General features: G+C 36.8%; 3 protein-coding genes across 5 annotated transcripts in view; 1 reads left to right on the forward strand and 2 right to left on the reverse strand.

The window, feature by feature from the left end:
- Nucleotides 1-2184: 2184 nt before the first annotated feature.
- LOC134672569 (saccharopine dehydrogenase-like oxidoreductase) lies at nucleotides 2185-10577 on the reverse strand. Its single transcript, XM_063530516.1, has 6 exons — nucleotides 10560-10577; nucleotides 9936-10104; nucleotides 6068-6255; nucleotides 4023-4102; nucleotides 3540-3924; nucleotides 2185-2220 (listed from the first exon to the last, which is right to left on the reverse strand). The coding sequence occupies exons 1-6, from the start codon at nucleotides 10575-10577 to the stop codon at nucleotides 2185-2187; spliced, it is 876 nt and encodes a 291-aa protein (XP_063386586.1).
- A 3408-nt stretch (nucleotides 10578-13985) lies between these two features.
- LOC134676574 (glutathione S-transferase D7-like) overlaps nucleotides 13986-24420 on the forward strand; it is a 46504-nt gene continuing 36069 nt past the window's right edge. Inside the window, exons 1-5 of one of the 3 annotated variants that reach the window (XM_063534968.1) lie at nucleotides 13986-14326; nucleotides 17163-17462; nucleotides 18110-18222; nucleotides 18493-18583; nucleotides 18769-19137. In XM_063534968.1, the coding sequence (XP_063391038.1) occupies nucleotides 17163-17462; nucleotides 18110-18222; nucleotides 18493-18583; nucleotides 18769-19056 (792 nt within the window). In that variant the 5' untranslated portion in view covers nucleotides 13986-14326 and the 3' untranslated portion in view covers nucleotides 19057-19137. Of the gene's footprint in view, nucleotides 14327-16063; nucleotides 16816-17162; nucleotides 17463-18109; nucleotides 18223-18492; nucleotides 18584-18768; nucleotides 19138-24420 lie in introns of those variants that run through there. The other 2 variants (XM_063534975.1, XM_063534980.1) reach the window with 2 other exon arrangements.
- Nucleotides 20627-21556, reverse strand: LOC134679618 (uncharacterized). The gene is made up of 3 exons (XM_063538571.1): nucleotides 21359-21556; nucleotides 21110-21209; nucleotides 20627-20942 (listed from the first exon to the last, which is right to left on the reverse strand). The coding sequence occupies exons 1-3, from the start codon at nucleotides 21514-21516 to the stop codon at nucleotides 20694-20696; spliced, it is 507 nt and encodes a 168-aa protein (XP_063394641.1). The 5' UTR covers nucleotides 21517-21556; the 3' UTR covers nucleotides 20627-20693.

Genomic DNA, 24420 nt, shown 5'->3' on the forward strand with positions numbered 1-24420 from the left:
CAAAAAAAATGCCCGCAATTTGCGAACTTTGATTTTCGTGGTTATAGCCCAGTGCTATTCATCTGTCATGTCAACTGTCAGCCACATTGCTTTGTTGCTTGTCATGGCGGTTCGTAGGTTTTACTTACGTATTTCTTGCAATTTATTTTTAAAAGCCTTCGTTATTTTCCAAAACAGTCAAACGTGATATGAACATACAGTGAGTCAATAGATTTTGTTTTAATGCCACCGAAAACTAAGTTGTTTCAGTGCGAAATATGTGACAACTGATACGTTCGCGAAAATCGCAAAAAAGGAAGTTTATGGCGAAATTTCCATTAGATAAAGACCTGTAAGTATCGCTTTAGATACTTTTAGCCTTATTTTGGTGTAGCAGGCTATAAACACATCGTAAATTCGATATTTCATATCCACTTTCATTATGAACTAGGGATGTACTACCAGTATCGATACGAGGTATCGATATCGACTGCAGCCTAATTTTTTTTAAATGTAAATAGTAAATAAAATAAAATGAGTGAATTTCCTGGTAACTTGCATGCAACATGACGACTATAATTATTTCTCCGAATATTTTTAGTGGAATCATCTGATTTATCTGTGCATTAATGAAATGGAGTTTATATTATATATTTTTGGAATCTAGTAATATGGGATATTACTGCAATGTTCTGCCGCCAGAGTGCAGCACTACCAACTCTAGTAAATTCATAGACTAACTTATACATACTCTGCCTTAAACTGTTTTTGACACGTTTTCACAGACAAGAAATTATGACATTGATGCATCAACATCAAGGTGGTTTCTTAACCAGGTCGCGGTAGACCCCCATATTGTGACAGATAGCGGCAGTGGCGCTACGCAGAGTTTTGCGTAATATTCCCTATTGTTTAAGATTTTAACCTAAAATATAAGAAAATGTATGTGTGTCTGTTTTAATTATTAAATGTTTTCAGATGCAGGCAGTGGGTCAAATAAGTTGTAAAGGAAGACTTAATTATATTATTCAAGAATAAAATACATAGAAAAATAAAACATTTAATCAGGTGAACACACATTTTCCCCTGTTACCTTTGGACCGTCGAACCTTCGGGATAATATTTGATAATTAAATTAATTATATGAAATTATTTAAAAAAACATTTTACATATTTTTATTTTAGCAAATAAATATCGTGTTCACATTTAAGTCCAACCATGTATTAGTCCACTCAAAAAACACTATATATAACATACGATTTAAATATGGACTCGATTCTAAAATTCCATATCCATAAAATACGCAAGCGTGTACACTATTTAAGTCTGTTAATGTTGGTGCTATTGTTCTTTGACAGTTCTTTGTCGTACATGTTGGTAATGGTTGGAGAACCAAACATACACAGACTGATCAAGTCGCTAGTAAGGAAGTCCCGTCTCTTAAAACGTAGCGATTATATTCTCTTTGATTTCTCTCCTCAATTCTGGCGGCAAGGCAAAGGCAAACGCGAGCCGAACAGTGATTCCGATAAAAATGATAAATCTTATCCGCTAATAACTAAGTTTATGATAAATACTTGAAGGAATATTTATACTCAGCTTTATAAGTAAAAATGGAAGAGAATCATGAAAAAGAAGAGAATGTTAAGTGAAATCGTAACCGTCAGTATTATTGTTTCGTTGTTTGTTTTTAATGTTTTTATCGCAATTATAAACGACGTGTTTTCATGGATGTGTCTTAAAATCTTTCACCTGTTGGCTAATATCTTGGTTTGAGGCATGAATATTTAATTTTTGACCAAGATGTTCTGGTGGAGAGCAATACAAAACTGCTGTGAAAAGTGTGAAATACCGGTACCTTCGTGCATTCCGGTAAGGTTCATGATCAGATGATCACGCGTCGCACATGATAGGCTTGGAGTTCAAAGGATTAACCCTCTTCTATGGTCTATCGTTTAATTGAGGCGGTCGGAACTTAAATATGTATAGACTTAACGTAGGTATAGCAATCTTAAAAATACAGTAAGTAACTTTATACACATAAGTCAGGTAGTATAGGGAAATAATGTAATAGAGCCGCTGATATGATATAGGTACACGACTTACTAAATTATTAGACATACTTAACACTAAGAAAACTGATTTAACATTGAATGTATTCGAAGGTCAGATTATTTTCGTGAAGGTTCTTGATTAGACTAGTATTATGAAATGCTGCTCCAGTTGTCAGAACGCCACCGCTGAAAACAACAAAAACAATACATTTTTGTATGACAAAATATCTAATCAAACTCACTTCTCAAATCCATACTTCCATACTATCCATACTAATGTTATAAAGGCGAAAGTGTGTCTGACTGTTTGTCTGTTACTTCTTCACGCTTAAGCCGCTGAACCGAAATTTGGTACTTATAGAGATAGTTTGAGTCCCGTGGTAGGACATAGGATAGTTTTTATGTCGGAAATCCTGCCTGAAGAGAGTGCAAAGGGGGGGTGGAATCGAAAGATTAAATGAATTGCTTAATAATGAAGTAAGCAATGCGCGATTGAATGATTGCTATTAGCATTATCCAGGCGCTATGCTTACTTTAGCTGCTATCACTTATTCCACGCAGACGAAGTCGCGGGCAAAAGCCAGTTAATGAATAATAGTTAGGTATTTGATAAGGGAAGGGGGCAAAGTTTTTGTTTAACCGCTAGTGCTAATAGTGATAGGTACTCATCAATTTTTAATCAATCAAGAGAATCTTTACAAGCTGGTGTGGTCAAAAATGAATATACATTTTACAGGGCACAGTGGCGAATGAGAAAGTAGATTTAAAAAGGAAATAGGCTAATACCTAGGGGATAGTAAATGCAGGTATGTACTTATTACGATTTGGCAATCAAATGAATTGTAATTCAATTCATCATACACGGAGCCGATGTAAACAAAGGCGCAGTGCTGCCCACATCCTCAAACTAAAACATACATAAAACTTTGAAATTAAAATACTTACATCACAGGTATTTTGTCTCGTTCCATGAGACATGCGATTGCACAGTATATCACAGCAGTGGCAGTTGCCCCATATGCAGGATTTACACCTTTCACCTGGAATGAAATAGCACAAACAGGTACTTAGGTAAGTTAACAAAAACCGTCAATTCGAGTATAATGAAATAATCACTGGATCTAGTTAGTCCTAACTAATATACAAGCACATGTAAGTTGTGGTGCTTTATATACCTACTTAAGTAGGTATTATTCATTGATATATAATATCTAAGAACTGGCCTTACGGGAAACAAGAATGGTGCATGAATAAGGCCAGTACAGCGGTGTGACCGCTACAACGCGATTAGTTGATGAGATTGCATCAGCGATTGGTTGATGAGATCGCATCTTGCGCGCAATTGGTCGTAACTAGTTGCGTGACTGCACGATTGGCTCGTAAGTGACACCGCTGAACTAGTGCCATTTTTAGTGGCCGTACTTACTAAGGCCCGTCCTTAGATATTATACGTCAATGGTATTATTTATTTAAATAAGCGGCCCAATCAGCAATTCAGCACATACCTTAACGACTGCTTTCTTGTTTGGCTTTCCCGAAACATCAGTATTCTTATCCCACCCCACGCCATACAACTCGAAAGTGAACTTTGTGTTGTTCATGACGTTTTCCGTCGGGCCCTTGAGGGTTACCATGCCGCCGGAGAACAGCTTAGGATATTTCAGCAGTAGCTTCATAGTAGGAGCCGTTTTAGATAAGAGGGCTATGAGGACTCCCGCGAAGCCTGTCCGCATGACAGTGCATAACGACCCTAGCTTGACGTAAGTTTTAAACTGAATGACTCGTTGGTTTTCATGGTCGTGGAAGAACCGCTGTGTGCGGTATACTACGGATTCGTCAACGCCAGGAAATGGAACGCACCATTGGTCCTCTAGCTTATGGATTGTTGACCTGAAAAGTAAGATATCATTGTAGAGAAATAAAGCTTTACGTGAGCTACAGTATTAGCTTGAAAGAATACCGGAGTTAGTTCTTATTTTACTACTTACCTTGTCCGCAGTTTTGGCTCGAAAACCGGTAAATCTTTTGGATGTTTTTTACTAAGGGGTGAGCGGCCGGCGCTGCCGGCCTAGCCAAGGTAACAATCGCTATCGCTTCGACAACGAAAAGCGTTATGTCTCTCTATCACTCTTCCGTATTAGTGTGACAGCGACAGTTGCGTTTCGATCGCTACGGAGCGTAAGCGATTGGCATCTTGGCTACGTGGCCTGAAAATATATATTAATTCTTTGATTTACACATTCACATTCAGTGCCAGCGCGTGCTACGCGCTACGAGCGCAGCCGATAACATGGGAAAATGCGTATGAAGCACCACCACCACCAAATGAAATTTTCACCATCTGAAAATTTCAACTGCCCAGCTATCACTGTTCATGAGATACGACAGCCTGGTGACAGACAGACAGACGGACAGCGGAGTCTTAGTAATAGGGTCCCGTTTTTTCCCGTTGAGTACGGAACCCTAATAAAAACTACAATTTTGCGTTAGCACCGTTTTAACATTAAGACTTTAAGACAGTTAAACATTCAGGAAAACAGTATTAATATTTCTTAAAATATTTTTACCTGATGACGGCAGACTCTCAGGTTCCAAAGTGAATGATACCGCTTTTGGCAGCTTTGCTTTTAAATTCTGGTGGTACTTCAACACTGACGTAGGATTCTACCGAGTTTAAAGTACCTAAGAAGAAAGGTACTGTTCAATACATAATTTATACATCATATAGTTTCCTTTTTGTATTTTGAAAAAGGTTACAAGAGAACTAATACCTATTCATCAGGTTTATTTTTCATGGTTTGGGTCTAGATAAACAAGGTAGTTACTAACCACCACTACATATCGTCTGCTGTACGTTTAATGAAATTTTGTAACTCATAATAGCGAAATCTCCTTTTCATCATATTTTACTTTCATTAAAAATTCCACTAATAGGAGATTTCAACTTCTTGGTTCATAAGCTTCTAGATTATATATTTCCGAATCCTTTAAAGTTCGTACAAGAGCTCTTAAGAAAAGATGGCGTCACTATTTTTGTCTAGGTGTCATATCAGAGAGCAGTATGTACCTATACTAACATCAGTTGTAAAAATGGTTAGGGAGTGGCTCACCTTCGAAGTTCTGCTGTAAGTAAACTAGACCCATGTCGTTGGGGATGCTGCCGAAACCGCACGCGCTCACGATGTACTACACGCTTGCCTTATTCGCCGCGTCGTTGTATTTGAGTTGCACATTCTCAATGTACTGCAGATTAAAGTAATTAACCAAATTATAACATTAAACATACAGATGCCGTGAACCTCTATGTATTCCTATTTGGTATAGATTGCAGAGGTCTACACTCCGTAAGCAGTCGTCTACTACTGTTTGCCAATATAGAGTGAAATATATTGAGTATATATGTGACGTTCCACGGCAAAAGGTACCTTATGGCGGCTGGCGCTTACGTCGCATAGCGCCGCAATAATATTGAAGCGACGTTAATAATAGCGTAAGCGCCAACCGCCATAAGGTACCTTTTCCCGTGGGACGTCACATATTGAGAGCTTTTAGTGGTAGTGATTAAAATTCACCACGATGGTAGTTAACGGCAAACATTCGAACATCTGCCTCATTATACCTACCTACCGTAATGCATATTGATGAACTTTGTCACTTTATAATGCCACATATTTGACAGGAGTGTTTCGATTACACGAATAATAGTTATTTGATTTATAAGGGGGCAAAGTTGTTATTGTTTAACCGTTTGTGCTAATATTGATACCCGAGCAAGCGAAAGTTTCCAAAATTAAACCACGAGCGTAGCTTTTACCTCATCAGTTCGGAAAGCTCTCCGTTCTTTGAAAAAGCTGTGCTAAGTTTAAGTTGCATTTTATATATATACTGTATTAATAGATTTGGTATTAGTTTTACAAGGGGATGAAGACGTTGTTTATAACCCCTTCGTGGTAGGTAACTGACATCTACCTGAGCAAATGAAAAATTCCAAAATTGAACCACGAGTGTGCCTAGGATATTGATTTGTAAATACCTGAGGTTCCCCGCTGACATCCACGCAATGTGTCTTCGCCTCCACCGCCGCTTTTACCACTGGCTCACCGTACATTAAGTAAGGCCCACAGCAGTTGATCAGCACTTTTGCTTGCTCGCACATGTCTCGCAGTGACCTTTCGTTGGTCACCTCTGCTAATATTATTCTGATGCCAGTCAGATCCTCCCCTGTTTGAAAGGTTTTTTAATTATAGGTGCAAAATAAATTTTAAGAAAATGCAGTTACAGCATGACAAGGTTTCCTGCTCGTGTGTTACCCTATGAGTACGGAAATACAAATATCATCAAGATATAGGTATACGTTAAGGGCGATTAAATTTCTAATACTCTAACAGGCTCACTATCGACCTGACAAGTTAGGCGATGGTCGCCTATAGCGCAGATAATTGAACCTACATAATTGTAATAACGCCGCTGGAGTGACGAAGCCCAAAAAGACCTGCCGCCCTCGGAATACCCAACTGGCGCGAAGTGGCGCAGAATAGGGCAGAGTGGCGCTCTATTGTGTCAGAGGCCAAGATCCTTTTTGGGTCACTGGGCCAGTGATGGATGTATGTATGTAATTGGAATAATACCGCTCAAATCGCCCATCGTTTTAACCACACACATGATTGCTATTTTTCAGTGACCTCTATAATTATTATGTAAAAATAAGGGTGACAGCTCGCAACTACAGTTTCATGAATCATGTGAGTGGTTAAGCTACACAAATCACAGGTGTCGTTAAGCAGTTCAAGGTTCATAAATATGTCCAGCTAGTCGTAGTATCCTTGGACTTTATTTGTCAGTATCGATCAGGTTTTCTTTCCTCCCTAACTTTTTTGGTAGGCCTTCGTAGGTACAAGTATTGACGTCGACTCACAAGCAGGGACACCCCGGACACCTGATAAATACGAGGGGCAAACTGAAAGTGTTTAGAATAGAAAAAGCTGAAGTAATTAGGACGTTACTCTTTATTTTAATGCGTGCTTTATCTCTTTCTGACCACGCGTACAAATTTTCATTAGGATAGGATTACCCTGAAGCGCACACAGCTCATTCTTCCAATGCCTTTTTTGTATGGCGATTTTAGGTCCTCGGAGGTTTTGTATGAAATTCATGAGGCACCCATCGGGATTCAAGCTTTTTTCACACAAAATAATTTAAGCAAGATTTTTTTAACAGTGTCATATGAATACTGAGGGATATCAAAAACTACTGATATACAATTTTTTGCCAGTATTTTTTATTAACCGCACAACTGTGCGATGTAAACTTTTGACGTCACTCTTGAATGACATGCTTCTCTATGATCATCCGTTGAATAACTACAAAAGCGATTAAATGTGTAATTTAAAAAATAAACAGATGTACAAGAACTAGGCTTCATTATGAGACTATAACTGAAGCCTACTGTAACTCTGTTGTTGGCTGAGCCCACAATGAAAATCGTTATAAATAGTAATACGAAAAAAATCTTAGGTCGAAATTGGAATAACGCTCGACGTACAATTTCCAAATTGCCATCAATCCTGAAATACAGATAACGACCAAATTGCATATAACTCAAAAAAAGTATACAGAGTTATATTTTCATAAATAATATGCCTCTTTTTGTTATATGATCTCTAAGTAGCCTTTTCTAAGAACTTTCAGAGTTGCCTACGTATGTGGGTGCATAGCTGCGTACCTACCTAGCTAAGACCTAGCATAGAGCACTATGCTATGGCTATTACGAGTATATAGTAGTTGTATCACTACTTATTCAAAATTATACATTAGCTTACCTTATCATGTAGGTAGATACATAAACAAGTAATCACTAATCAATCAATCTCTGACACTAATAGGTATTAAGTTATTGATGTACCTACCTAAGATATACGAGTATTATGACGTCTCAACACCACCGGCAGTGCTATTCAAAGAGAAACTGTACCACTATGTAGGTACGTGCTATTTACAACAACAGTAGACATTTGCATTAGTGAGTTATACATATTCATATTAATTTACATATGTATAATAATAATAATATAAATAAAATCATTTTATTTCGGATATAAATCCATAGTTGTTAGTTACAAACATTTAAAAATTAACTTATAAAATAGTGTTAGTAGAATTACAATGTAATCTTAACCTAAGTACTTAACTACTTATTCACTACAGTGTGGAGTTTTGACCACTGCTGCAGCAGGGGGGAGTCCCACCTATCCAACAACGCTATCATGATACCGTTAGCGCTGCCCCGCCAGCGGCTAAGTAAAGAGGCGCACCGCTTCCGCATGATAGCCGCAAAGCCGTCGACTTGCGCCTCCGCAAACATCCCGGAGGCGCTACAGTGACGAGGCAGCCCCATCAGCATCCTGAAAGCGTTGTTGTATTGCACTCGTAGGTCGCTGTACGCCCGCTGCGTATAGCTACCCCACAGGCTGCAACTGTAAAAAGACTGGCAGTAAGCTTTGAAAAGCGTCACTTTAACTGCATGTGTGCAACGTGCAAACCTGCGGATAAGCATATTGCACCGCACGGCCAGCGACCTACGTTCCCTCTCTATATCACAGTTATCGCTAAGATCTTCGGTAACCCAATGACCTAAATACTTAAATTTACTTACCCTAAGCAGAGGTGTGCCATATAGAGATACATCCGGCAAACTGGTGTAGGTTTTAGATCTGGGCTTGAAAACCATTAGCTCACTTTTTTTTACATTGTATTTTAGGCCATGCGTTTCCGCATAGCCTTGACATATTGAAATTAGCCTTTGCAGCGCCCTGATTGAAGGGCTTAGCAGCACCATATCGTCAGCGTAACTTAGGTTATTTATACACACTCCTCCTACATGGCAACCGACTCTGGTGCTACTAAGCTCCTCAATCAGCTGGTTCATGTAAAGGTTGAAAAGTCTGGGAGAGGTCAGACCTCCCTGCCTCACCCCACACCCCAACCTATACTCCCCCGAGACCACGCTTCCCCACCTGACTTGGTTTTTTTTGGTGGTTATACCAGTACTGTAATAACAATATGCATTCAGGAGCCAGGGTTGTTTCCTTCCTTAACTTATCCCATAACAAATCGTACGATACCAGATCAAATGCTTTAGAGAGGTCTAAAAAAGCCGCAAATACAGGGGTTTTTCTGGTCGTATAATACTGCACAGTCTGTTTAAGGCAAAGGATAGCACTCTCCGTAGACAAACCAGGTCGGAACCCAAATTGCGCATCGTTAAGTGACAAGTGCTTCTCCATTTGCCGATCAATCAGGCCGTCCAGTACCTTAGCGATGATAGATAGTAGATAATACGGGATGAAAAAAGAGATTCGATTCGTAGCAGTGTCATTAGGAAGTGAAAAATAAACATTGGGTACTTAATATTTAACGACGGCGACCGGGTCGCATAATTATTTAAGTGATGAATTTAAACTAAGCGCCATTTGCGCGATGGACTCGAACCCCAAGTCCGGTTGCCAGCCAGGGTAGGTACGGAATTATAACATAATATCTACCTAAAAGGTATCCCACTTATAGCAAGTTAATAAAAGACGGGCCTTGAGCTTGGCTGGCTAAAGTTTTAATTAAAGCAGGATATTATATAATTTTTGTAGGTATTGTCTATAACCGTCTATTAAACAGTCGCGCATTAAAGTGTTTAGGTACTTACGTACGTACACACTGAATCTGGATTTTCTAATCTAACGAAGGTAGGATTGTTACTTATATGCGTGGTAGAGCAGAATTGTCAAGTAAATAAAGAGTAGGTATGCAAAAACTTAATTAAATAAATTTAAGATCAATTCAAAGTTTAAACCATCATCTTATTGATGTGACAGGCCAATGATGATGATATAAAAACTAGATTTACTAACCGATTTTTTTCCCGATATCGGCCATCAGTGCTTTAAGTTTGGCCTCTGATCGGCCTGCCACCCCCCATGTCATGGCTGGATATTTCTTGGCCACCGTAGCGAGCTGTTCAACAACCTTCATGCCCGTGAAACCAGTGGCTCCAAATATAACAAGATCTAGACGAGACATCTGTAACAAACACATGTAGACGTAGGTACTAAGGTAGGTATCGAGATGATTCAATTTAAGTACTGTAACCCTTATAACCTTATAACTATAACCCATGAAGTTTTCATCAATAATTCATTAGTCAATCAATGATATCATGTCAAGCCTGTATGTACTAGTTTACTTATGTACCTATAGGTATTTAAACTTACCTAGGTACTGATTTTATTTTTATTAAATAAGTAAATACCTATATGTATTACAAACTTTAGGTTTACTATAAGATTTTAGGGAATCAGTTGTTTTAGTGGACGGCGTACGATACGATCCCAATTCCAAAGAAAAACCGCAAATCGATGTACAGTTTAGCCATTTGGCACACGCGTACAAAACAAAAATGTTGACCCGCAGTACTTAAAAACATTTTTTTTGTATGGGAATCGGAAGGGCTTTTTGAGACAATTCTAAAAATATACCACATCAATTTCAGCCATTTTTAAATTACAACCAAGATAATTTTAAAAACATACCCCCCAGATAGGGGGTGGGGGGGAGAAAGGCTCGGCTCCCCAGGTCCAATATATGCTATTTTTTTCCTACTCTAGCATCTAGGGCAAGTTATATCCATACTATATGTGTTAATATTATAAAGGCGAAAGTGTGTCTGTCTGTCTGATACCTCTTCAGAACCGATTTAGTTGAAATTTGGTATAGAGATAGTTTGTGTCCCGGGGAAAGACAGGATAGTTTTTATGTCAGGAGGTGCGGATAAATTTTGGGAGCCTCGGGAGATTCATTTTACCTTGGTTTGACAAAACCACTCGATGTAGAAGGAACCCACCATCAATTACAATGCCACTACCAGCAAGGTTGTTGTGGATCGGACACTGATGAAAAAAACTTCGGATTTTAACACGATTATACCCAAAATTAATTGTAGGAAACCACGATGCAAGTGAAACTTTTTTTCGGATTGTAGGCATTAACCTGTAAATATTCGAGAAATAAGCTTATATTATATCTGTAGGTATACATTGACGTATGTCTGACAGTAAACAACAGTTGTTGGGTAGAATCAGACCAAGAATAGTCTGCAGCGGTTTTGATAGCCCACGCAGTGAAAGTGTTATTTTAAACGTCAAACTTCTATGAAATTATGAAGTAAAAATGACACTTGCACTGCGTGGGCTATCAAATCTGCTGCAGACTTTTTTTGGCCCGACTTTAACAACATTATCAATGTTACTTATAATACGCGAGTCAATGGTTAATAAACCGGTATAAGTAAGCTCTCCGATTACGCATAGGTTGTTACGGATCTCACAGTCACGTTACACTGGAGTTTTCGAGATGTCTACACTTTTGCGAGTTGCGAGTAGCCAGCAACCGTTGGGTATTGGATGATGTCGATGATAATATTTTAAAGACTATGAACTCTAAGTACTAGAAATCAAGTACAATTTTACTAATGCTGTAAGTAATTATGTAATGCAACATGCTGATAGACAGTCCAAAAAATTTGGGGTGATAGAATAAAAGTTTCACTTTAAAAAAGAAATTTAATGTGGCGGCCATTTCTAACAGTCTTGGAACTCTTGGACTACGAATTAATAGTAAAGTATCTTTCGATCCTTAGATATTAATTTTTATCGTACCGCGTCTTTGAACTACAAGTAAAAAACATACATGGAGTAAACATTATTCCACAACTCCTGGAATGGAGCAAACTCGGATTACATTAATATAGAACCAAATGAAGGTATTAAGACGAATTCTAGCTTGCTAGGAATTAATTCTTGGAAAAAACCTAATGGCCTACTAGAAAATTTCGAAGGAGGAGGTTATTAATTTGATGAAATCGTTGCTTTATAAGTTGGTTATCCGATTTCTGGACCGCTTTGGGAAATTCTTTGTTTTGAAACATCAAGATCAGGATCAGGGCAGGATCTGTGAAGAGATATTAAACAAATCAAAGAAAATCTTCAAATAATACGGGCACATGTAAAGTGATTTTGTCTGGTCCGCCAGCTAACCTGTTTTTTTAGGGTTCCGTAGTTTTGAATAGGTATGCTCAAAGGTAGGTAGTTGAACTTTTCTGAGAGTACTTAAGTAGGTATGTTTCTCTATTGCCGCTATAACAACAAACATAAACTAAATAAGAAATTATTAAGCCCTCCCTTAATAGTTGCTTTTATATAAATAATTTAGGTATAGGATTGGTTGTAACTTACTAATCGGTTTCTAAAACCCAAGGACTCAGTTTCAAACCTCTCCTACAGTTGAAATTTTTTGAGAGTACTTAAGAAGGTACTTATGTTTTTCTATTGCCGCTATAACAACAAACAAACGAAATTAAAAACAAAGCCCTCTCTTAATATTTGCTCTTATATAAATAATTTGTATAATTTCTTATATAAATCGTGGTATAAGTATTTACGGATTCTTTGTAATTTAATAATCGGTTTCTAGTCAAATATTTAAGGTGGTTTACCTAACGTTTTTAGATGCTTTAGGTATATCTCACAAGATATTCAAGCTATAACTTTGTTGGCAAGCTGCACTTACGTTTTTTGTCGATATTTGCACTTTCATGGCAGCAGTTGTAATACTTTATTTTGAAGTTTCCGCCCTTGCGACAAAATACGGGTGGACTACATGGAAGCTAATCAAATATTGCCTACTGGTTGTCAGTATAGGCCTATTCAGTATTCAAGTATTCACCTTTGGCATACGTCACACACAGGCCAATTCGAACGTAGGTACACTGACATCAGAATGATATTTTGAATCATTCTATTTACTTAAGGTCTCTATTTTTTCATAGAGTTACACCAAGAAAAGTCTGCAGCGATTTTGATTGCTCGCGCAGTGCAAGTGTTATTTATACGTCATCATTTCATAGAAGTTTGACGTTTAAAATATGTAACACTTTTTTTTTCACAGAAACGCGTAACTTTTCAGGATTACCATAAAACAAACCTAACCTAACCTATCTATAGGATAACCTAACGAAAATCCTGAAATGTTAACGGGTTCAGAATTAATAATAATAATAATAAAATTCTTTATTGTGCACTACTAAAGAAAAGTACATAATAGAAAAAAAAACAGGACTTAAATGAGTAGGTAACAACAGGCGGACTTATCGCTATAGAGCGAGCGAGAATTATGACTTATAATAATCTAACAATCCGATTTAGTTATCATGCGCCTCGCCCTTTTCAACATATGTAGGACAAGTACGAGCGAATTGCACGATAACTTAATGATATCAATTAGGTGTCATCTGATATAGTGTTCGTTCGAATTAGCCTGACAGGTACAGCCAGCATCAAAAGTACCAAACGGATCAAGCTACGCATCAGAATTATGATATTATCAATAAAAAAAATTGAAAACTATGTTAAGTAGATCATTACGAATCTAATGAGGAATCACACGTACCTATTTTTAGGAGGAGTATCTATAGGTATTTGTTATCGTTTTCAGTTTCTCGAGTAGACTATTCTATGAAGGTAGGTACAGAACCTTCCATTATGTGTGGTCCGACACGCACTTGGACGGTTTTTCATGATCTTATTGAGCCAGGGGTGCGAAACTCCTCCGTTCGGGCAAACTCGGCTCCGGTCGGCTCAGCATTGCTTCGAGTAATTTATTGAACACAACTTGACGTCCCTTTGCGTGCAAGACCACAGATAAGATAATGGGTTGAATGTTGACAACCCTAACTAGCCGAAAGGGATAGTGCCATATATTAGAAAGGAATGGTAGCAAAAATCAGATTGAATTAGAATTATATTTAGACTATTTAGAGTCGCCGAATACAGGCTCTTTTACATTAACACATTGACATTAATGAATCAGTTTTTCCTATTTAGCGTTTTGTTGAATGTAGATAGTGGCTAGACTGGCCGATGAATGGAATGGCAATCGATTACTATTATAACCCTGAACCGTGCCTATTTAAAAATGTATCGCCAGGGGCTGAAGTGCCGCGTCTACCAGGGTAGTAACTACACGAAACTTCGTAAGTTTGATCGTGTGTGTTCTTTAACTGACAAACTCGAGCCATCATATAAAAAATATAGTGACAAAAGTGGTACCGGACGTTTTTGTATGATTTTCTGTTTGTTTTAATAATTTATAGAATGATCGCGCCATTTTATTCTATCCGGGTCAGTGCATAGAATATGGGAGAATACCTGGAAGAAGAGGTTAAATTATTTTGGGAATACGTCAAACGGTAAGTGTTAACTATAAATACTAGATACTTATATTTTTATCATGTCAAACCAGAGGTTTGTTTGTAGACGACCAGCGTTTTACATTTAGGCGGGAAACAAAACTACGACACGTGTCGCGTGAATATGTTTTTTTTAAATACGGTACGTAGGTAGAGGTTAGTTTACTAAACTATTAACTTCGTTTTTTTAGCATTAGAAAAAGAGTAAACTTAAACAAATCAATCAAAACCATTAAAGTGAAAATTGCAGTATTATTGATAGGTATCTCGCTGATTCCTGTAAAATTTCTACCGCTTTGCGCGTTAAAAGTTGAATACCCTTATCGTATTTTGATATTTTCGACGTGATAAACACAACAAATTTAAAGGGGGGTAAGTGAAATTTTGGGGACAATTTATAGTTCGTTTTTTTAGCATTAGAAAGAACTTGCAAGAAGGTAAGCGATCTTGACATGTTTTTTAATTGAAAAACGCTTTTTAAAAAATCAAAAACTATTACTTATGAAAGCAGAAGAATATAAATGATCGTATTAGATTCATAATTGTTACATATTTGCCGTGACTTATTTTTAAAACGTGTTTTTCAATTAAAAGACACATCAAGATTGTTTACCTAATTTCTAATGCTAAAAAAAACGAAGTATAGGGAATTTAAATATAAAAATAAAATCGAAAATTGCATGCAAGTTTCTTGAACCGTCTAAATAGGGTTTTACGCAAATAATGTATATCGTAGTATGTAATTTACAGACCCGATATCAATTTAATTTCAATGTTTAATTAGCTCACGTTTGCGAATAAATTATAATTTTATATGTTCATGAATAGCTTGTTTTTGCTCATCATTTGCCAAATCAGTGTTGCCCAGGAGCATTGGGAAAATTTTATTACCTAAGCCTAGGTCATTTTCTTATAGAGTATAAAGTAACCCTTGTACTGACACCCTTATAGGGTTAAGATTGACCCCAACATACTTACTATATATACTATAATTTTTACTATTGCAGTTAAGAGATTCCTAATGGTTTATCGATCGGTGTAGGGTAAAAGCTTAGTGAGTTTCTAATTTATTCACTTCAATCGATCGGGAATTGCTGATTCGGAAATATGTAGGTCGTTGCGCACGACTGTTATATTTCTTTGTAGTTCTCATAACCTTTTACAAATGGTTTTAAAGAAACCTTAAAACAATTAAGGACCTACCTTTATATTAGTAGTCGTAAAAGTTGTGTATTATTTATTGTTTGCACAGAGTCAGACCATCATTTAAATGTAACACGTGCCAATGCAGCAATAACGCAGGTATCTAAATAGATTAGGAACCATTATCCTAAAAGAATGAACGGCTTGCTGTTAAGCACGGCCTGGACGCCAGATGTTAAAATTAAGAATTTTTAGATTCCTTTCAAAATGATAATCGACGGACTAAATACATATCGTCGGCTAAAAGTGACATTCCATTTCCAACTGCAGCTGCAATACTGTTCATTTTACTATGGAAACGCGTCGCTGTCATTGTCCATTTCCATAGTAAAATGAACAGTATTGCAGCTGCAGTTGGAAATGGAATGTCACTCTAAGAGTGTTAAACCTGCTTAATTCCAAATTGAATAGAGAACTGAAAAAATATCCAAATATATACTAATATAAGTATGAATATTTATTTCAGTTTATAATTTATATATTATATAGTAGTGTTTCTACTTGATAAAAACAAATTAAAACATTTTCTGAAAATAATTTAATTTGTTCTAATACTTCTTATAGTGAATAGAGAACATTATGTACAGTCACCTGCAGAGAGGCCTCTCCATAGACTGATTGTATACAGGGGAGTTCAGCTCTCTCTGCAGCTGACTGTACCTTACTTAGTGACCGAGGGGAACATCGTGAGGATACCGGACCGGACTAATCCCAATAAGATCTAGTTTACCCTCTGGGTTGAAAGGTCAGATAGCAGTCGCTTTCGTAAAAACTAGTGCCTACGCCAAGTCATTGGAATAATTGCCAATTGAAATGAAGAGTAGAGTGTTTAACTCCAGTAAAACCATCCATTTCTGACTCGAAATACGGCAGTGCTCTCGCTCCGAAGTGCCAAAATATATCGTCAGAATTGGGTGCCTTCGTGTGCTTAACAATTTTTTATTTATATACCTTATTTTTGGGAAAGAAATTCAGTTTTTTAAATGATAACCTAAAGGCCATAAGACAGCTCACCAGTCAAGGGTTCCCGTTATAAACAACATCTGGTATGTTTTCAATACAAAAAAAGAGCGACGATAACTGCACCCAATGTTTTTGCACATTCCATTTATTTGACGAATCCTTATCGGCTTTGTTTTACTTGGAACAATGCTCTAGCTAACGATAACCAAAAGCTTCCACGTACCTCTTAGGGACTCCCTATAAATAGGGCGAGGGATGAACTTTAAGCAAATAGTTATTGGTGAGATTCTGCCGTGGTCACTACGTGCTAAGAAATTGCCAAGGTAAGTGCCTCGAACTTTTTATCTTTTTTTATATTGTATCAGTAACTGTCAACTTCGTAGCGTTGTTCTGATCTTTATCAACCTATATCTACCTGTTACTATTTTTTGGGTAAGAAATTGTGATAGGTTTTTTATTATTAGTGCTTAGATTAGGTAACATTGGATTTAATGATTTGCAATACAAAAAAGTAAAAAAATAAACTTTGAGCCTATAAGTAATTTTATGGGCAGATCTTTTCAAATGTTCTGCTGTCAAACCATATAAATAAGTTGTTTACAAGTTGTTAGCCTATTAAGGCCCTTGTGTGTATTCATGTTTCACATGTAATTGTATGTACTTATTCCAGATGTTCAAGTTACTATCAATCCTCTGCATAGCGAGCGCTGTACTCTCAGCAGAGTTACCACGACACAACTTGCAGGAGACTGCATTTAACCCCGATCCTAATGCCGAGCCAGTGTCCACCCATCCTGTGTCGAAGAAGGCGTCGGAGCCCGTGTTGGACCCTCGCCCGATCTACAGAGCTGAAGACAAAGAGACTGGGCGGGTGAATGTGCACCCCGTCAAGCCCACGGGTCCAGTCGTGAAGTATGATCAGATGTTGGCGGACCAGCCGAACGGGGCAGCTTCTGAAGTGAACAGAGTTGTAAGCACCTAAATAATCTTACTATCGATCGACTTTATTATGTGCAACTTTTGGAAAATTCGAAATTGTATTAGGTTTTTCTTTCTTTCGTAGTATATGAAAGTAGCAGTATTTCTACTTCACATAAAACCAAATTAAAATATTTTCTGAAAATAATTCAAATTGTGCTAATAGTATTGTATTAGGTATTTGACGAATGCCGGATTTTTTTAAATTGTGTGATAATCAGTTAATTCATTTGATGTTATTTATTTTATTTTATTTACATGGAGAACCAACAGCTATAACTATGCTAATAACAACATCAATAGTGACACAGAACCAATTATAGGGTCTCACATATAGCAACATTTTAATATTTAACATTAAGTTAAATAGCACGCACAATGTTACATGGGCACATGCAATAATTTGTTGGCAACATTATGTATTAAATAGTAAAACTAATTACTTAATTTGGATCAACTTACACAATCAATAATTCAATGACTACCTAACAATATATATCTTTACATATGAGTAGCAAACATTATCCAAACAACCAATCGTAACTTATGTAATATTGTTACTAAACGGCAATATTAGAATAGTACTTTTAAAAGCCCTGGCCTGATTCCTGTATACATATATTATTGATTTTATTTCAGGACAATCAACAAATACCCAACTACGCTTTCGTGCCAGTTCAACCTGAGGTGACGTATCCGGACATTCCATATGCCCCAGGATACGGGTACGATGGCTACCCTCAGGCCAATGGGTAAGTAAGCATTTGTCAAAACATTATTAGTATGTACTTTATTACATTTGACGAGTGTCCATAATAGTGGTAACACCCTTATGCTCACAGCTGTAACTAGTCACCTTTCTGTCTGAATACTCTGTCTTACTTTATCTCTAGACTCGCTATGTCGTCCTTTAAGTTATAATTAATCGTTAATAATATGAGTTCACTGGTTTTAATAGTACTTTTGTTTATCATAATATCTTTGGTATTAATTAAATATTATTTTATTTATTTTGTATCCAGATACGACGTGTATGGCAACAGCGTCGGAAATTATTACGAACCCGACACATCTCCGTTCAGTTTGTTATGGAGCCAAGTTCCGGACTCGAGGGTAAGGATGACTTGTTAAACTTTACAATTTAAAATTAATGTTATCAGCATGGTTCCATTTTAATCGCGTGTCACTATGCCCGTCACTTTGGCACTTACTTGTGACAGGCATGGTGACGAGCGATAAAAATGCGACCGTGCTTCCTATCCGCCGCATGCCATATCAATAATTACCTATGTTTTCAGACGATGGTCAACTACGCAGGCAGAGCAATCTCCTGGCTCTTCGGCAGTATCTTCGTACTACTCCTCGGCTCTTTAATGACCATCGGCGTCTGCACGTACACGAACTTGTGCACCATCGCGTTCCACGGCGTAGGGCCCATTCACGAGGAGATGCGCTCGCTCATCACTCCCGAGCGTCTAGAAAACATCAGCACTGCCGCCACTTTAGTCAAGTCCGCTATCGACAAGTACCAGAAGATACAGAATGTCGACGCAGTGAGGCGAAGACGCGCTAATATTCATAACTGAATAATGTTTTTCTTAGAGATTTATTGGATTTGTATTGTACCTAAAAGATTTTATTTTAATGATAATTAAAGTTCCTATCATTTGCATTTGTTTGTTTCATGTTTACATATGTGTATCCTTATAAGATAACCCATTCCCTTTAGGATATCCCTTAATATAACTCAGACTTAGTATTCAGTACTAAAGCATCTGCTGAAGTGTTTCAGGTTTCATATGTAGGTACCTAGGTAATGTTCCAAGCTATTGTAGGTAGGTTCTTAATAAAGTATTAATAATAATTGAAGTTTCTATCTCATTTAATAGTTAAAGTTAAATTAAAGTGACAGATGATTAAAATGGAGGCCAATTCAAACTTACTTTTCGATGTCAAACTGATATCATTTTGTTATCTATCATTCGCCCGATCGCGTCAATATACACGGTGTAACATGAGTAAACCGAATAATTTTAACCACGCATTTCTGAGGTCAAAAGAAGTAAAAAATGTAATATGAGTTTAGGTCAATTACGCCAAAAAACAATTTTTTTGTTTTGTTTTTTCAATTTGTTGAGTGTATTTGTACATAAAAAATTAATGTTATTGGCAAACTTGTCACTTAAAATTGATTATTACATTTTTTTTTCGTAGAATCTACTTTTTGGAAAGTGTTACTTGTCACTTTTTGACATCTATCAATAAGGATATTTAGACTACGTCCCATAGCAGCAACATCACCATCAAAAAGGCCTTTTACACTATGTAACAATAAAAACTTGTTTTTATTTTAATTAATAATATATCTGAAACTAGGCAAATATCAAAAAAGTTCATAGGACATTTTTGTCTCTAAATATGATCAGGAATACGCTGTTAAAATTATTCGGTTTACTCATGTTACACCGTGTATGTACATGTATTTGATATTAAAATGTGGCTAAGGCTTGTCTAATTTTGCTAATCGATAAACTACCTATTATAATTTATAATTTCACGGCCAGCAAACTTAATTTAATATTTGACGGCCTCCATAGCCTAGTCGGTAGTGACTCTGCCTACAAAACTGGATGTCCCGGGTTTGGATCCCGCTAAGGACATTTATTTGCGTGTTCATCACAAATATGGATATTGTGTGTGTGAGTTATGGGTATTGTGTATGTATAGGTATTTAAGTATTAATACCTATACATATACATCATATTATGTCGTCTAGTACCCATAACATAAGCCTCGTTGGGTTTACTAAGTCGATTTATGTAAGACTATCCTATGATGATGATATTGATATAAGATAAGGCGAAATGTCTAAAATTTTCTTTTAAACAAAGGTACACCGGTTCAATAGTAAAACACCGGCTAAAAATTCTTAGATCAATACTTGTATTTATCCTATATGTTTTTTAATAATACCTACCTATACTTAACGTAACAAAACTAGGAGTTGGAGCATGCTCTACTTGCTAGATCGTTTATTTGATTCTATTTACACATAATTATATTAATAATCGCAATAGTATCATAAATAAGTATTTACGTGAGATTAATGAAATATTGCATCTTTAATCAATCTGTAGGGACTGGTAGATAAAGCTATTTTTATGTTGCTCAGTGTTTATTTCAAATAAATAAGTACAATAAATAATTAAAGTTAACACCTAAACTAATGATCGTCCTGCATCGCTTTATACTTGTGGTAGGCCTCTTTCACATAGTATTCAACTTCATCAAGGAAGGGGATGTTGAGCGACCTGATTTCTCGGGTGAAAGGCTTCTCGATGATGAGGGTGCAGTAGGGGGTGAACGCACAAAACCCGATGACAAGCGCCATTCCCAGAATAATCAACGGAGCCTTAGCTAAGGTCCATTTTGCCACAGACAGGGCCTTTGAAGCTACGCATGACAGGGCAGACTGGAAAACAAACAAAAATACTGTTATTTAACAAAAAGGAATGTACGGTAATATTCTCATTAGTAATTACGGCTAGTAAAATTTGTAACAGATGCTACAGACAAAGATTTGTGAATGAATGAATGGAATAATAGGTAATATCTTTATGAATGGATTACAATACTCACTATTGGGTTTGGGATATAATCCCAAATGGACAAATCCGTGCTGATATCGTATTCTGCTACGGCACTGGCAGGTACGGCACTGGCAGGTACAACTTGGAATCTGTAATACAAAAGATTTTATTACGGCACCTTGTTTTTACTTGTTTTTATTTTTCAAGAATTTGGTAATGGGCTTCAATAGCGATGTTTTTGTCTAACAATAGAAAAATACAGTCGCTGTGGTCGAATAAAGCTAAGAAATCAACTTACTCATAAGCGCTGGACGGGGGTAGCTCTGCTATAGGTCTGATTCCCCTGTAGGCTCGGTGTTCCACAGGGTACAGATGGGTAGGATATGCCTGATAGGTTTGGGCGGCGGCCAAACCAGCAAAGCATGCCAAGACAACCAAAAGTAATTGATGCGCCATCTAAAATTATAAAAAAGTATAAATATTAATATAATCAGACAATAATACCTAATATATTAGAATACAAAATAGAAACGAGTTTTTTAACTCACCTTAAATATATAGATAGTTATTTTACACCCTAAGTTGGTGATGAATAGTTGGAAGTTCGAAGGGGAAGTGATGACCTGTCCTCGGTTTTAGTCAATTATATACTAAATTTGCGTAGTGACAATTAGAAAATGACTTCCTTAATTTGGTGATTAAAAAGAGAGTCTATAACTTTACCTTGCACATTAAGTTTATACCTACCTAATTACAGTGATTATAGATCACATTCGTAATTATTCGAAAGAAAGTTGTAGCTGATAATTTATTTTATATTTGATATTTTCAATACAATTTTACTTAATTTTAATTTCCAAGTTAGTAGGGGTTTATATATATATATTTACCTAACGCTACGTAGGTACCTAAATATGGGATTTATACAGGTTCGATAGGTATTCATCCGTGTATTTATGTCGTCATGTTGTATCTCTTTTCTGTGTAATTAAGTTTGTCTAATCATCATCATCATCATTTCAGCCTATTTACGTCCCACTGCTGAGCACAAGCCTCCTCTCATACGCGAGAGGGCTTGGGCTATAGTCCCCACTCTAGCCCAATGCGGATTGGGGACTTAACATACACCTATGAATTTCTTCGCAGATGTATGCAGGTTTCCTCACGATGTTTCACGAAGTTTGTCTAATGTAATGTAATTTAAGGATGACTCACGCTAGACCGGGCCGTGTCCGGGCCGGAGCTTCCGGAGCGTCGTTTTCTATGGAAAGCATCACGTGATCACCGGGGCTCGGGCGTGGCACGGTGCGGGCCCGGCCCGGTCACGTCCCGGAGCCTCCTGACAACCTATTTTTCTCTTCGGGTGGTATTCTACTTGTTTAAGATCTTTGTCCAATATGCATTGCGTCTGACTCTCTCATTAAGCAAAATGTGAGACGCAAATACACATTGGACCAAGATTGGACAGATGGAATACCACCCCTGTGTCGGAATATATTTGCCAAAATAAGAAGGTTGCAAAACGTCATAAATTTGTTTGTTAAATATGATGGTATAGCTAATTCGTTACTTGGTCGGTTTATATTAGGTACAGCCGTCTTTGATATAATATACGTCAAGATTATATAGGTTGGATAATGTCTTGATTTATTTTGTAAAATATGGAAGTGTTGCTGAAATGTAATTTAGTCGGATTATATTAAATGAGACATCTATTGATGTTACTGCTTGTAAAAATGATTCAATAATGAGCATGTAGGTTTATAATGAATATTAAGATACTATATAGTTTTTTCTCACATTACCACTTATTATATGGAGTGTAGAAGTAACTTATTACTTAGATACTTTTTTATTTCGTACGAAGTTCATAGAAACATATATGACAATACCGTATCTATAGTTGGTCAAACCAAATTTGTCAGTAAATAAGAACAAAAAAACTATACTCATCCTTTTCTTTTGGGTGTTAGTACTAGTGTAAGACCAAGATAGCATGATTCTCTCTATCTATGTTTGAAATGAGACAGTCCTTTGACAAACTATAATAACCATTTTTATTCATTCATTTAGAGTTCAACTGATCTTCTCTGCCTGCACAGAGTACAAATTTACATCATAACTATGCCTTAAAAGCCCACTCCACACTCGTGCGCGAATCTTGGCTTCGCGCTGCGATTCGCACACGAGTGTGGAGCGGGCTAAACAGTTTTATGTCAACTTTTCACCATGATATTGATGCATACTTACTTTACTCTTTGCATCCAGGTGACTTGTTTACAAATGGCTTAGAGTCTGTGCGGAAAGAGAAGAGTCGTGGGATTTGAGGGCGTGCCAGTGCTATTTTATGGTTTTTGCTATGCTGACAACACTGGTCACGTGATTATAGTACGACACTAAAGGTCGTGATACTTGAATCCTTTTTGTTCCGGTTTTTTACCACGGCTTACTAAACGGAGCCTGGTGGTGGTGTCGGCTCGTCAACTCAATCCTCTGATTTAGCGCAGGCACTAGTTTTCTTTTTAAAACACACTTGTTTTTATGTCTCAGATACTAAAAAGTGACAGTGCGGTTGACAAAACTGCTAAAACTAGTTAAGAATCTGCCCAATACAACTGTAATTTTAGTACCAAACAAGATAGAGTCTCATTTATGTACTGCCTAATCTGTGCAGTCCAACAGTTATTTAAAACCGGGTAGAAATTGGGCAATAGAACTATAATTTTATCTAGGATATATTTCACTCATTGTAAACTTGACTTGTAATGTATGTGTACATTATTAATAATAAATATGAATATGAATAAAAATAGTGCATAAGTAGGTAGGCCTTATTGGGATATGTACGGTTCTCTCATCTCACGATATTTTACTTCGCCGAAAAGTCACTGCTAAATATGCAATATAATTTCGTAGCTAACAGAACCTACAAATAAAGAAATATTTTATTAGAAAAAGTTTTATTCAGAACCTAGTAAACGAACTTACAAATAAAGAAATATTTTATTAGAAAAAGTTTTATTCTTTGTAATCGAAGTCTGAATTAAAATATTCAATGTCACTTATGTTTGATGAGCTAGCTTCAGAACAACCAGGGACACTCATAGAACTATCTTAATCTGAACTGGATGTGCTTGAATCCGGCACGTAGATTACAAATTCTTGCATATCACCTACTTAGCGGTCTTTTTTTCATTCGAGTTACAGTAGGTACTTTTACACAATCCTGAAAAAGAAATTACATATAAATATGCATAAAGTGGCAAGTATCAAGACTATTTGTCAGTTATTTTAAAGATCTTGAATGACCTGCATATTTATGAAAATTAATATATTTTGAATGAATATACTTACCGATTA

Source organism: Cydia fagiglandana, chromosome 2 (genome assembly GCF_963556715.1).
Source record: "Cydia fagiglandana chromosome 2, ilCydFagi1.1, whole genome shotgun sequence".
NCBI lineage: Eukaryota > Metazoa > Arthropoda > Insecta > Lepidoptera > Tortricidae > Cydia > Cydia fagiglandana.

Coding starts and splice junctions, on each gene's coding strand:
- LOC134672569 (XM_063530516.1), bottom strand. Junction 3,925..4,022: donor GAGCCAAAACTGCGGACAAG/GTAAGTAGTAAA, acceptor CTTACTTTTCAG/GTCAACAATCCATAAGCTAG. Junction 2,221..3,539: donor ACAAGAAAGCAGTCGTTAAG/GTATGTGCTGAA, acceptor TGTTGTTTTCAG/CGGTGGCGTTCTGACAACTG.
- LOC134679618 (XM_063538571.1), bottom strand. CDS start 21,516: ATGGCGCATCAATTACTTTTGGTTGTCTTGGCATGCTTTGCTGGTTTG. Junction 21,210..21,358: donor CCCCCGTCCAGCGCTTATGA/GTAAGTTGATTT, acceptor TTTGTATTACAG/ATTCCAAGTTGTACCTGCCA. Junction 20,943..21,109: donor ATTATATCCCAAACCCAATA/GTGAGTATTGTA, acceptor TTTGTTTTCCAG/TCTGCCCTGTCATGCGTAGC.